Genomic DNA, 13,934 nt, shown 5'->3' with positions numbered 1-13,934 from the left:
TTTCAGTTCTCAGGGTTAACGCTTTCAACTTTTCCCCATTCAATATAATGTTGGCTGTGGGTTTGCCATAGGTGGCTTTTATTACTTTGAAGTATGTTCCTTTGATGCAGGTTTTGCTGAGGATTTTAATCGTAAAGAGATGCTGGATTTTGTCAAATGTCTTTTCTGCATCTATTGAGATAATCGTGTGATATTTGTTTTAAATTCTGTTTATGTGATATATTACATTTATTAACTTGTGTATGTTAAACCATTTCTGCATCCCTGGTATGAAACTCACTTGATCATGCTGGATTATCTTTATGAAATGCTGTTGGATTTAGTTGGCAAGTATTTTGTTCAGGATTTTCGCATCTATGTTCATCGGGGTTATTGGTCTGTAGTTTCCTTTTTTTGTTATATCCTTTCCTGTTCTTGGTATCAGGGTGATACTGGCTTCATAGAATGATGTCGGGAGGATATCCTCTTTCTCTATCTTTTGGAATAGTTTCAGTAAGATTGGTACCAATTATTCTTTGAATATCTGATAGAATTCAGCTGTGAATTCATCCAGTCCTGGACTTTTTTTTTGTTGGCAACGTTTCTGTTACTGTCTTAATCTCACTACTTGTTATTGGTCTGTTCAGAGTTTGTATTTCTTCCCAATTTAATCAAGGAGGGTTGTGTATTTCCAGAAATGCGTCCAGATCCTCTAGATTTTAAAATCAGTACATACAATAAGGAAAGACTGACACACTGATATTAGTAAGACACCACAGGAATAAAGGACATGCTACAGTTTCTGCAACTTGTCTTAGTGCAAGTAAACTCCCAAACTGGGGCTCAGCCTGAGAGCATTCTTGGCTTTGCACAGGAAATAATTTGCGTCCAAATCCTCTAGATGTGTAAAGGTGTTCATAGTAACCTTGAATGATCTTTCATATTTCTGTGGTATCAGTTGTAATATCTCCCATTTCATTTGTAATTGAGCTTATATGGATCTTCTCTCTTCTTTTCTTGGTTAATCTCACTAATGGTCTACCAATTTTGTTTACCTTTTCAAAGAAACAGCTTTATGTTTCATTTATCTTTTGCATTTTTTTGTTGTTTCCTTTTCATTTATTTTTCTGTGATCTTTGTTATATTTTTTCTTCTGCTGGGTTTGGGTTTGATTTTTTCTTGTTTCTCTAGTTCCTTGATGTATGACCTCATATTGTCTATTTGTGTTCTTTCAGACTTTTTGATATAGGTATTTATATGAACTTTCCTCTTAGCACCACTTTTGCTGTATCCCAGAGGTTTTAAAAATTTGTGTCACTATTATTGTTCAGTTCAAAGAATTTTTAAAGTTCCATCTTGATTTCATTGTTGACCCAAAGATCATTGAGGAGCAGATTACTTAATTTTCATGTATTTGTATAGTTTTCAGGGTTCCTTTTGGAGCTAATTTCCAATTTTATTCCACTGTAGTTTGAGAGGGTACTTGATATAATTTCAACTTTCTAAAATTTATTGATATAATTTCCATTTTATAAAATTTATTGAAACCTGTTTTGTCACCTATCATATGTTGTATCTTGGAGAATGTTCCATGTGCTGATGAAAAGGATGTATATTCTACAGTTGTTGGGTAGGATGCTCTGTAAATATCTGTTGAGCCCATTTGTTCTAGGGTATGGTTTAATCCGATATTTCTTTGTTGACTTTCTGTCTTGGACAACCTGTTTATTAGTGTCAGTGCAGTATTGAAGTCCCCCACTGTTACTGTGTTGCCATCTATCTCATTTCTTATGTCTAGTAATAATTGTTTCATAAATTTGGGGGCTCTCATGTTGGATGCATATGTATTTAGGATTGTGATATTTTCCTGTTGGATTGTTTTTCTAATCATTATATAATGTTCTTGTTTGTCTTTTCTAACTGTTGTTGCTTCAAAGTCTGTTTTGTCTGATATAAGAATAGCTACTCCTGCTTGCTTTTCATGTCCATTTGCATGGAATATCTTTTTCCACTCCTTTACCTTAAGTTTATGAGTCCTTATATGTTAGGTGAGTCTCTTGCAGATAGCAGATACTTGATTGGTGGATTTTCATCCATTCTGGCATTCTGTGTCTTTTAAGCAGAGCATTTAGGCCATTTACATTCAATGGTTAGTATTGAGATGTGAGGTACTGTTTTATTCATTGAGCTAGTTTTTGTCTGAATACATTGTTTTTTTTTCCACTGTGTTATTGTTTCACAGGCTCTGTGAGATTTGTGCTTTAAGGAGGTTCTACTTTGGTGAATTTTGAGGTTTTGTTTCAAGATTTAGAACTCCTTCTAGCATTTCTTATAGTCCTGGCTTGGTAGTTGTTAACTCTCAGTTTTTTTTTGTCTGAAAAAGACTTTCTCCTTCATTTATGAAGCTTAGTTTTGCTGGATACAAAATTCTTGGCTGGCAATTACTTTGTTTGAGGAGGCTAAAGATAGGACTCCAATCCCTTCTGGCTTGTAGGGTTTCTGCTGAGAAATCTACTGTTTATCTGACAGGTTTTCCTTTATAGATTAGCTCATGCTTTTGCTTCATAGGCCTCAAGATTCTTTCCTTTGTTTGACTTTAGATAACCTGATGATTATGTGCCTGGGCGGTGATCTTTTTGTGATGAATTTCCCAGGTGTTCTTTGAGCTTCTTGTATTTGAATGTCTAGATCTCTAGAAAGGTCATGAAAGTTTTCCTCAATTATTCCCTCTAAGCAGTTTTCTAAACTTTTAGATTTCTCTTCTTCCTCAGGACCACCAATTATTCTTAGGTTTGTCCATTTAACATAATCTCAAATTTTTTGGAGGCTTTGTTCATTTTTAAAAAATTATTTTTTGTTTTTCTGATTGGGTTGATTTGAAATCCTTGTCTTTGAGTTCTGAAGTTCTTTCTTCTACTTGTCTGATTCTATTGTTGAAACTTACCAGTGCATTTTGTATATCTTTAAGTGTGTCTTTCATTTTCAGAAGTTGTGATTGTTTTTTTCTTTATGGTATCTATTTCTCTGGAGCATTTTTTTTCATCCATATCCTGTATTTTTAAAAATTTCTTTTCATTGCTTTTCACTCTTTTCTGGTATATCCTGGAGTAGCTTAATAATCCACCTTCTGAATTGTTTATTTGATGATTCAGAGATTTCTTCTTGGTTTGGATTCATTGCTGGGGAGCTAGTGTGGTCTTTCGGGGGTGTTATAGAATCTTGTTTTGTCATATTACCAGAATTACTTTTCTGATTCCTTCTCATTCAGGTAGACTATTTCAGTGAAAAAATCTGGAATTCAAGGGCTGCTGTTCAGATTCTTTTGTTTCATGGCATGGGGCGATCCCTTGCTGTGGTGCACTGTCCCTTCCCCTAGGGATGGGGCTTCCTACAAGCCAGACTGGAGTGATTGTTGCTGTTCTTCTGGGTCTAGTCACCCAGTGGAACTACCAGCCTTTGGGCTGGTACTGGGGAGTGTCTGCAAAGAGTCCTCTGATGTGATCCATCTTTAGGTGTTTCAGCCATAGATTCCAGCACCTGCTCTGGTGGAGGTGTCAGGAGAGTGAAGTAGACTCTGTGAGAGTCCTTGTAGATATATTTAGTGTGCTGACTTTCTTGAATGCTCACTATGCTAACAGTGAAGTTGTCACATGGACAGACTCAGGACCGCTGGTTAGCCAGGATGTTACAGGCAGTGGGATTAGCTGTTGTTTTCTCCTCCCTTGGAGCAGGGTTGTTCTGTCATGAGTTGCTGTAATGTCCTGAGTTTGTTGGCCTCCAGCCAGGAGGTGGCGTTTTTGAGAAAGCACCAGTTTTTCACCTGTCTCATGGGATTTACAGGAGCCTGTTGCTTCATTCAAAGGATCTGATTATTTAAAATAGAATAATTCGTACATTGATTTGGCATATATTTATTAAATGCCTATCATGTGTAGGTATTATTCTAGATGCTGCTGTTGTAGAAGAAAAAAAACAAAGTCCTTGATCCTCTAGAACTTACTTTGTAATAGGAGAGATAGAACATAAGCAAATAAATATAGAACACAGTGTCATACAATGGTAAGTGTTATAAAAAATGAAATAGAGTAAGAGATGAGAGACTCAGAGAGTCTTCAGATAGGGTGGTCAGGGAAGGCTTGCCTGAGGAGGTGACATTTAAGCAGATAATTTTTTCTTCATTTATGTGACAGATATTTATTGAACACTCAATATGTATAGGTCACTATGCTTGCTACTGTAGGGTTACAGATTAAGACAAGATGCATGGTTTCTAGGAATTTATAATTTAGCCAAGGAGCTGAAACTATATAACATTGGATGTTGTAAGTTAAATGTGAATGATGTTAAGAGGTCAGAAGAGGAACTATTTCTTTTAATCCTAGTTATTAAGGAATTCTACCAGAATTAGATGGGCCTTAAAGAGTTGGTGTGTGGTTAGGTTCATGTGAGTCTGTGTGTAAAAAGAAATTCCTAAGGGCATGAAAAAGCATACCATGAATGAAAACAAAACAAAACAAAACAGAGAGAAATGTCAGAGGTACCTAGAGAAGACTAAGAATATTGTTTAGGTTGGACAAGAAGTTGTGCTTCAGAAACTTAGCTCCTAGCAGTTCAAAACAGCTACTGCAAGCAAAAAATAAATTTAAAACTTTGAATTCCTTTTTTGAAATTCAGGTGAACTTTGCATTCTCTTGCATTAATTCATCTATCTTTATTTTATTAGAAAATTATTCTTCCTCAAACTTTTTGAGTAAAATTAACACTTAAGGTATACCATATTTACCCTATGGCTTCCAGTGCCTCTGTCAAATATTTAATTGGACATTCACATATAACTGAAAAGCAAGGGTAGAAGAATAGAGAGAAATAATTCTGAAAACATAGATTAGATCTATGTATTATTGGGTCTTAAATAACAGATTTACACATTTGAATTTTATCATGTAGGAAATGAAAAACTAACAAATGTTTTCTAATGGGGCATTAGCCTTATCGTTTATCATGTTGTTTTCTCCATCCAGAGTGTTTTCATCTTGCAAATTCTACCCATATTTTATGGTCCAGTTCAAATATCAGTGTTCAACTCAGCCTTCTTTGATTTCTACGCCGGCCTTTCATGGCAGTTAATCAGTACTCTCTTAGCACTTACCACATTTTACCTTGAATTTAGTCATTTTATGCTGATGGCTCTGTACCCTGCATCACTATGAACTGTGACTTCCATGTGGCAAATAAGAAATTCTTACAGAATAAATGAAAATGCCCCAGAGTAGAATAATTAATCTAGTAGCCAGATGAAGAATGTGCCAGAGATGGGTAAACTAGAAGCAGTAAAATTAATCAGTAGGCTATTACAGTCATTCAACCATGAGGTAGTTAGCACAGAACCAGGAAGCTGTCATTGACTGTTTGAAGTAAAATAGTAAGAAATGAATATGTAACATATTGCAGAGATATAATCTAAGTATTTAATTTGACTGGGGAAGAGAAAGACATCCAAAGAGGCTGGAATGTTAGTCTATTAACCATATTTGGGATTGCAGACAGAGGGCTGGTATGGAGGGAAGATGTCAAATTTGGATTTTTGACATGTTGAGATCTTTTGCTGATAGAAGCATTATATGGAACTGTCAACTGGCAAATGGAAGCTATTTCTGGCAAAGATTATGAATGAAGATAATTTAAGAGCCATTTGTATAGCAGTGACATTGGAACTCATGGAGATATATGAGATCTCTAAGCCAGTTTGAGTGGATAGACAGAAGTGGAGGAATGAAGATAAGGAATGTTCCATTGTGTATATATACCACATGTTAAAAAGGGTGAGAGAAAGAAGGGAATAGAAAATAAAGAGTGGGGAAAGAAAGATGAGGAGGCAGGAAGAGAAGCAGGCCACTGGAAACTCTGAGGCTGAGGAGTAACACTGGTAGGACAACTAGGAAACCTTTAGAGTGGTGGAAATAAAAGATCTCAAGAAGGTGAAGAGAGAATGATGGTGAAAGACCCCATAACTATGGTTGCAAATGCTCACTTGAGATCTAGATGGCTCTAGAAGAAACAAGAGGCTTAGCATAGGCTGCTGGCCAGAGCTCAGATCAGCAAGTGAAAACAGGGTGGTGTTAATGCCCCAAAAATGGAATCTTTACACTCCTCCCTTCCCCACCAGGCACAAGGCATTTCATTCTTTGCCCATCCTGTCCTATTCTCAAATTTATCAGCAGTGCCCGCAGATACTGACCTCTCTAATACTGTTCTTTCTGTTCAAAATGTATCTGTTCTATGTCCCACTTCTTTGGGGTGGCGTTTTCTAAGTGTGTTCCACAAGTTATAGTTCTTCAAGATGCTGTAGATTCCAAGAGAATGGATTCTGTGATCAGTTAAGTCTTGAAAATGCCACAAAGAGTGCTAAATGTCCTGAGAAATTTTGATGGAAAAAAAACCTTATTGATTTTGTTTGAAGTACAAAACATTATTTGTTCATAGGCCTGCCCTCTGTTTTAATTGTTATTACTATAAAACTCAGTGATCTCATAATACCCATGTGGGGAAACTTTGCTTTAGGGTCATGGTGATGGATAATTAATCTGATAAATGGTTACATGGTTTGTTGTTAATGATTGTGAAAGGATAATTAACCTTCTATTGTCAAAAATTTATAATTTACCAGATAATTTAATGAGGTAATAAAAATGTTTAGTGTGGGAAACTCAGTATTATGGATGTCAATTTGGGATAAATTTTGGGCAGCATAGTCTTTTAGAAGTCTCTAATCACATCATTCAAGTGGATAGTGGTTACTCAATATCTACATCAATTTTAGATCCACAGCTAAATTCTATATCCTTTTTGCTAGGGCTATTACTGTGTTTCGACCCCAAAACTTCAATCAATTTTTCATCCAGCCTGAAGAATGGAAAGGAGGCATACAGCACCATCATGACATCTTATGTGCTGCGTTTTTACCTCCACAAACTGTTGTTACAGGTAAATTGAACTTTCACTTGACAATCATTGGTGAAGTTTGGTTTGTTTTGGTTTGTCTTGGCTCATTCACTTTTTAAAAAGCCTTTTCTCAGTTGTTATATATATATGTATTTTGAGATGGGGTGTCTACCTATTGCCCAGGCTAGAGTGCAGTGGCCAGATCTCAGCTGATTGCAATCTCCGTCTGCCAGGCTCAAGTGATCCTCTCACCTCAGCCTCCTGAGTAGCTGGGACCATAGGCGCGCCCCACCATGCCTGGCCAATTTTTTGTATTTTTAGTAGAGATGGGTTTTTACTGTGTTGTCCAGGCTGATCTCAAACTCCTAAGCTCAAGCAATTCACCTGCATCAGCCTCCCAAAGTGCTGGGATTACCGGCGTGAGCCACTGTGCCCGGCCATATATTTCTTTTTAACTTATGATTGACACATAACATTAATAATTGTACATATTTGTGAGGCACAACATGATGTTTCAATACATGTATAAATTGTGCAATGATCAAATCATGGTAATTAGTGTATTAATAACCTTACACATATATCATATCTTAGTGATGAGAACATTAAAAAGTCTTTTTTCTAGCTCTTTTGAAGTATACAATACATTATTGTCAACTCTAGTCATCCTACTATGCAATAGACCACCAGAACTCATTCCTCCCGTCTAACTGTAACTTTTTACCTGTTGACAAATCTCTCACCATCACCTGCTCCCTTCTCCCCTCCCCATCCTCTGGTATCCACTATTCTACCCTCTACTTTTATGAGAATAACTTTTTAGATTCCACAACTGAGTGATACCATGTGATATTTGTCTTTATATGCCTGGCTTATTTCACCTAACATAATGTCCACCAGGTTCATTCGCGTTGCTGCGAATGGCAAGATTTTATTCTTTTTATGACTGAATACTATTCCATTGTGTATATATAGCACATTTTCCTTATTCATTTATTCATTGATGGACATTTAGGTTGATTTTATATCATGACTATTGTGAATAATGCTGCAATAAACGTAAGGGTGCAGATATATCTTCCACATGCTGATTTCATTTCCTTACCCAGTAGTGGAATTTCTGGATCATATGGTAGTTCTATTTTCAATTCCTCCATATTGTTTTCCATAAAGGCTATACTAATTTACATTCCCACCAGCCATATGTAAGTGTTCCCTCTGCCTGATATCTTTGCCAATACTTTTATCTTTTGATTTTTTGACAGGATCCATTCTGACTGGAGTGAAGTGATGTCTTGCTCAGGTTGTTTTGATTTGTATTTCCCTGATAACCAGAGATGTTGGACTTTTTTTTTGTATGTCTGTTGGCCATTTGTTATGTCTTCTTTTGAGAAATGTTTATTCAGGTCTTTTGTCCATTTTTAAATCAGGTTTTCTTTGTTACAGAGTTATTTGATTTTCTTATATATTTTGGATACTAGCCCCTTATACTATCAGATGTATAGTTTGCAGCTATCTTCTCCCATTTTGTAGGTTGTCTCTTTGCTTTGTTGATTGTTTCCTTTGAACATGAATAGATTTTTGAAGAAGCAGCGCTTGCTCTTCTTAGTCCTTATTTCTAGGGAAATATATTAGTAGTTCTGATCATCAGCTCCTATGCCTGGCTGTCTGATTTCCCATCATGGTTCTACCAATTGCCACAACTTGATAATGAGCAAGTTATTTAAACTCTAAATCGTAATTTTGTCTGGAAGATAATAATATATCTATATTTTGGTTTATAGTTCAGATTATCTGTGCAAGAGTTTAACACAGTTCTCAGCACACAATAAGCTCATCCATAAATATTAGCTTTTATTTGTATTGTCCATTTTCCAGGAGCAGCATTAGGGCTGTTGGGTACGAATCACACATTGGTGGCACTTAGACGTTTCATAATGTGAACATATTAACTCTTTGGCATAATTTAGCCCAGATAATGTTGATAAAAGTCTGTCCTCACAAAATGTCTACAAATCCAAGCTCTTAAAATGATTCATAGGCATGCTTTGATGTGACATATTAAAGAGAATGAAAAATTGTTGTATCATTTCTGGCCAAAGAATACAATTTATAGAGACAGATTGCACCATGAAATTTTCAAGTCCATATTTTGACAGCTGAATTTTTTTTTTATAGAACCAAAAATGTCATCAATTAAGAGGAATGAAAACTTACAGGAAAAGATCCAGGATATCTATGAAGTGTTACAATATGAGGTTTACTGATCTATCTACATTTAAAGTTCCCCTGTTTTCAGGACTAACCAAATTACTTTCTAGTAAGACCAACTCTGCAGATAAATTAGCTTTACAGTCACTGGAAGGCCACCCCTGCAGGGAGGATCGCATCCTGAAATGTGATGGGCAGTGAAGTGCAAAACAGTGTGGTTGTTATTGTGAAAGTATTAGTAAATACCATTGTATTGGTGGGTTGACAGTCTCTTCACTCATTCTCCTCCCATCAATCCTATGTGGAAATATTTGGTCAATCACTGCTAGTAAAGCATAAGAGAAGATGGATGTTTCTATGGACAGCTGAACTCCATCCCCCTGGTTCAATTTGTGAGCTGCACAGATTGCTCTTTCTTTCTTTCTCTTTTTTTTTTTTTTTTTTTTTTTTGAGATGGAGTGGAGTCTTGCTCTGTTGCCCAGGCTGGAGTGCAATTGTGCAATCTTGGCTCATTGCAACCTCTGCCTCCAGGGTTCAAGTGTTTCTCCTGCCTCAGTCTCCCGAGTAGCTGGGATTACAGGCACATGCCACCACGCCCAGCTAAGTTTTTTTTTTTGTATCTTTAGTAAAGACAGGGTTTCACCATATTGGCCAGGCTGGTCTCACACTCCTGACCTCCTGATCCGCCCACCTCGGCCTCCCATAGAGACTGCTCTTTCTAGGACAATACAGTTTAGTGTGCATTTCTCTCTTTTCTCCCGTATTCCCAAAAAAGTCACCATTTGTACATCCCACCCAAACTCTTTTGCTCTCCTTGCCATAGACACTCTGCTCAGTGGGTAGCTGTCCTCACTAAGTCACTGAGAACAATGGTCTGGACATTGCTGCTTTGTTCCTCCACAGGACATGGTTGCTCAGACTTCACCTCACTTTGGGCTTTTGGGCTATTTGGGCTTTTCTTTGTTTTCTGTGAAGAGGAGTACTGAAGGACTTTCTGTAGGAAAAACTTTAGGATTGTGGAAGACAAGAATGAAGAGAACACACACACACCCATCCACACACATACACACACAAGAAGGGATGTGTGAAACAGAAACATAGGAGGACTTGATTTACTTGCCCTTACTCAATAATAAAAAGTATGATGGTAATTAACATTTTCTCCAGTACTTACAATATGCTCAGTGCTACTGTAAGTACTTTCATTCTCTACAATAACTCTAGGAGATAAATACAATTATTAACTATTTTTTATAGATGAGAAAATTGCAGCATCAAGTAGAATTAAATAACATGTCCAAGGTCACACAGTAAGTGAGAGAACCAAGACTCAAGCTCCAGTTTTTTATCTGCAAAGCATTTGTTCTGAATGCTTTATTACCATAAGATAAAAGGAAACAGCAGTAATTTCTACACACATATGCTCAGGTTATACTGTGGGGATTGTAAGCTCTAGAGTTAATACAAATACCAATTATTATTATTCATGTTTCTAAAAATATAGAGTGCCCACTATGTGCCATATTCTGTGTAAGATATACTGCTAATAACTTCTTCTGATTGCTGTTGCTCGTATTTTCTATCTTAATCTCCTGGCAATTTATATTCTCCATCCTGTCTTGTGCAGGGAGTTATGATGGAGAAATTGTTCTATGGAACAGTAGCACAGAGAGTGCTCACCATGTTCTTCACCCTGATTACCAGAGGTTGCTAAAGTCAAAATTAGGTAAGCGTGAGTTTGAAACTAAAATAACATGGCTAGTCAAATCACTGTAGGCCTTGTTGTTCATGCATGTGCCTGCTGCAACTTGCTCCTAAATTATAGGTGATTGGCTGTAAGCACGAAGGATTAGGGATATCATTGTCTTGTCAAAGTGGCTAAAGAGAATCTTGAGATTTACTTGGCTTAGCAAATTCTCCATGGCATGCCATTTCTTTTCTTTATGCTACATTGACATTTCTGAACTACTGATAGCAGGGAGCAAGACTCTCATTTTTATTTAGTTTATTTTTTTCAATAAACCTTGCCAAATTACCTAAGAGTGAATGTTAGGTACCCTTTGCTAAGAAAATGGAAATTCATATTCACTCGATAGGCTGTTGAGACTCAATCTAGAGCTTGTAATAAATATTATGCCACCTGGAAAACTTAAATTATTCCTTGCTTTAGAAGCCCATGAGGAACATTAGATGGGAATATATTGTATTTTATGGGAGTTTAGCAGAGCACATGAATATTTTATATTTAAGTAAAATGTCTTGACAATTGCCTTTCACATTTTATTTCAGTTTCCTTAGATACTAGAGGTTTTTCTTTAGACTAATTTATTTTGGTAATGAAAATGTCATTCCTCATGGCCCAGTGAGGTTCTGTTGTCTCAACTGAATAAACTCATAGAGGCTGAATTGAACTTTAGGAATGGACTGGTCATCAGATGCAGTTTTCTTTCTGGGTGAAAACTGAGAAGCTATTTTATTAAGAGTAGAAAAGCAAACAAGAGATTTAGGGGATACTTGGCTGCAAACACAAAGCTCTGACCTGCTTTATGTCTTAAGAGCTAATCATTTTAGGATTCATTTGAACTCATACCATGAGGGGTTTGGAATTCTGCCTCTTCCTCTACACTGGGCTTTAGAATACATAGAGAGATAATTAAGGAGAAAAGTGAATAGATGTCAAATTTCTGAAAGACATGAAAGGCACTGCAATTGATTTCTTATTTGGGAATTTTGAAAATATGTCTGTATAGATTTTTCATAATTATGGGCGGACTGTTCATAGATTCTGAGATAAATATCCCCAGGTTTTACTAGTGTGGCCTGGAGATGATGTCATTACATAATTGAAGTATGCTTAGAAATGTTTTCTCCAGAGTAACTCACTAACAAATAGTATTATTAAAAAGCCTCATTTAATTAAACATAGTCATTAGAGCTGATGTTCATTATAATATTTCCAAGATTAATTTTAATGATTAATAAGTTGAAAATGCCACAATATCGGAATTACATTTGTCTTGGGCATATTAGGATCCCTAAGATGTTAGCATTGATGCCAATATTAAGTTCTTATTTAATTCATATCAAGGAAAACACAGCAAGTTTGTATGGAACATGAAAAACAAAAATAAAGTCAAACAGTTCTTCCAGCTGTGGTTAAGAAATGTCAGAAGGCTTGATAGATGTTGACTGGAAGTCTATTGTGAGACTTGGAGTCATTGGAGATAGTGATAGATGGCGGCCTGTTGTTTCATAGGCACTAGTTTTCAAAGCAGATATTTTTCTTCATTAATATACCTGGCTTTGTCTCCATCACAGATACAAAACCTCAAAAACTTCTTAGTGCTGGGAGAAGCCACTCCACCCACCCCGTGGCAGACCAATCTACCATGGGAGTCCGCAACTTTGAGATTGACACTGAGGGCAAAAATGCTGTTATGAGACTTTGCTTCCTCAAAGTAAGAAAAAACACTGCAGTGACAGGTAAAATATATATTTACATTTTACATGTAGTTGGAAAGGGAGCAATAAAGAAAATCCACTCTATTTCTACTAGATCTTGTAGAATTTGAGTGCATGTAGCTAACCAGTCAGGAGTGTGTCATGTGAGGTCACAGACCATGGCAAAGGAAGTTGGAATTGAGGAGGATGGGTTCAAGAGCAGGAGGCAGACTACACCCCACTACTAATTTATCCAGTGTTGTATATGTTAAGATCAGGAAGGGAACAATTCTGACAAATTATTGAATACGGGCAACAATCAGAATTGTTGTCCCAGACATGGCATAAAGAGATTTTAATACCGTAGGGGCACAGCAAGATGTATGCCAGAGTCAAAGCTTAAGTCCACATATAGCAGAAGAGTTGAGTCTGAGACTGACTATATGAGTACCTAATCAAAATAGGCTGGAAGAGAATAATGAGGAGCATGGATGTTAAGCACAGTAACAGAATTTGAAAGAATTGCTAATCCCAGGATAAGAGCTGCCTGCTCTCTTCTCTGTTCTCATCTTTTTTTCTTTTTTGAAGTATTAGTTATATATTCTAGAGATGTATACTAACATTAATGATATTTTATGATTTACTGTAGTTATTTGATATTATGTAAATGAAATAACCATTTGCTTAATTTTTTCCCTGTTGTCAGTGGCAATATTAGCATGGTGTTGATGCAGGCTGCATCTTTCCGAAATGAAAATCTGCCTTGGAGAATAATGCACATATGTATTGTGTATTTGAAATCTAGACACATATGTATTGTGGATTTGAAAAGGAAATGAACATATCTGAATTATGTTTATTGTTTCCCATATTTAATTTACAGATGAAAAATCTGTATAATTTTCATATAAAATTTTTAATCATTAAGAATCAATAAAGGTATAGTTTAAAAACATTCTGGGTTGTTTAGAATAAACTTTGAAACAATTAGATTCTAAAACTTTCCATTTTCTAGAACTTGCTTATACTCAAAATATGAATTATTATCCTGAAATTACTCTCATTTCCTCAATACTAATTTTAATGTTATCAGTATTCCCAGATTGTTTTCACTGAAGCAGCTACGTGTTATTATTTCTACCTTAAATAAATATGATTGTTAATTGGCAGTACATTTGTGAGGCAAACTGGAAGTCATTCAGAGAGTTATCAAATAATAGGAACCTTGCCACAGAAGAATAACTTAGGTAAGGTGCTTCAACAAAACATAAAAATGGAAAATGAAAAGGTTAGTTCCAGACTCGTTCACCAAAAAAGGGTTTTATAAGGGTTTACAATGAATTATTGATGAAAACATATAA

The 13,934-nt window shown here is 36.1% G+C and overlaps 2 protein-coding genes across 5 annotated transcripts in view; one reads left to right on the top strand and one right to left on the bottom strand.

Annotated features, from left to right (window-relative positions):
• The window catches only part of SERPINI1 (serpin family I member 1), a 480,054-nt gene that overhangs the window by 282,682 nt on the left and 183,438 nt on the right, over positions 1-13,934 (bottom strand). The window lies entirely within an intron of this gene.
• WDR49 (WD repeat domain 49) overlaps positions 1-13,934 on the top strand; it is a 186,711-nt gene that overhangs the window by 117,539 nt on the left and 55,238 nt on the right. For all 4 annotated transcript variants that reach the window (XM_050779950.1, XM_050779952.1, XM_050779949.1 and 1 more), the window contains exons 11-13: positions 6,833-6,963; positions 10,760-10,858; positions 12,451-12,615. In XM_050779950.1, coding sequence (XP_050635907.1) covers positions 6,833-6,963; positions 10,760-10,858; positions 12,451-12,615 — 395 coding nt within the window. The remainder of the gene's footprint in view (positions 1-6,832; positions 6,964-10,759; positions 10,859-12,450; positions 12,616-13,934) is intronic.

This window comes from Macaca thibetana, chromosome 2 (assembly GCF_024542745.1).
Source record: "Macaca thibetana thibetana isolate TM-01 chromosome 2, ASM2454274v1, whole genome shotgun sequence".
Lineage (NCBI taxonomy): Eukaryota > Metazoa > Chordata > Mammalia > Primates > Cercopithecidae > Macaca > Macaca thibetana.
Note: the sequence above shows the minus strand (reverse complement) of the source record. Positions and strands in the feature narration are given on the sequence as shown.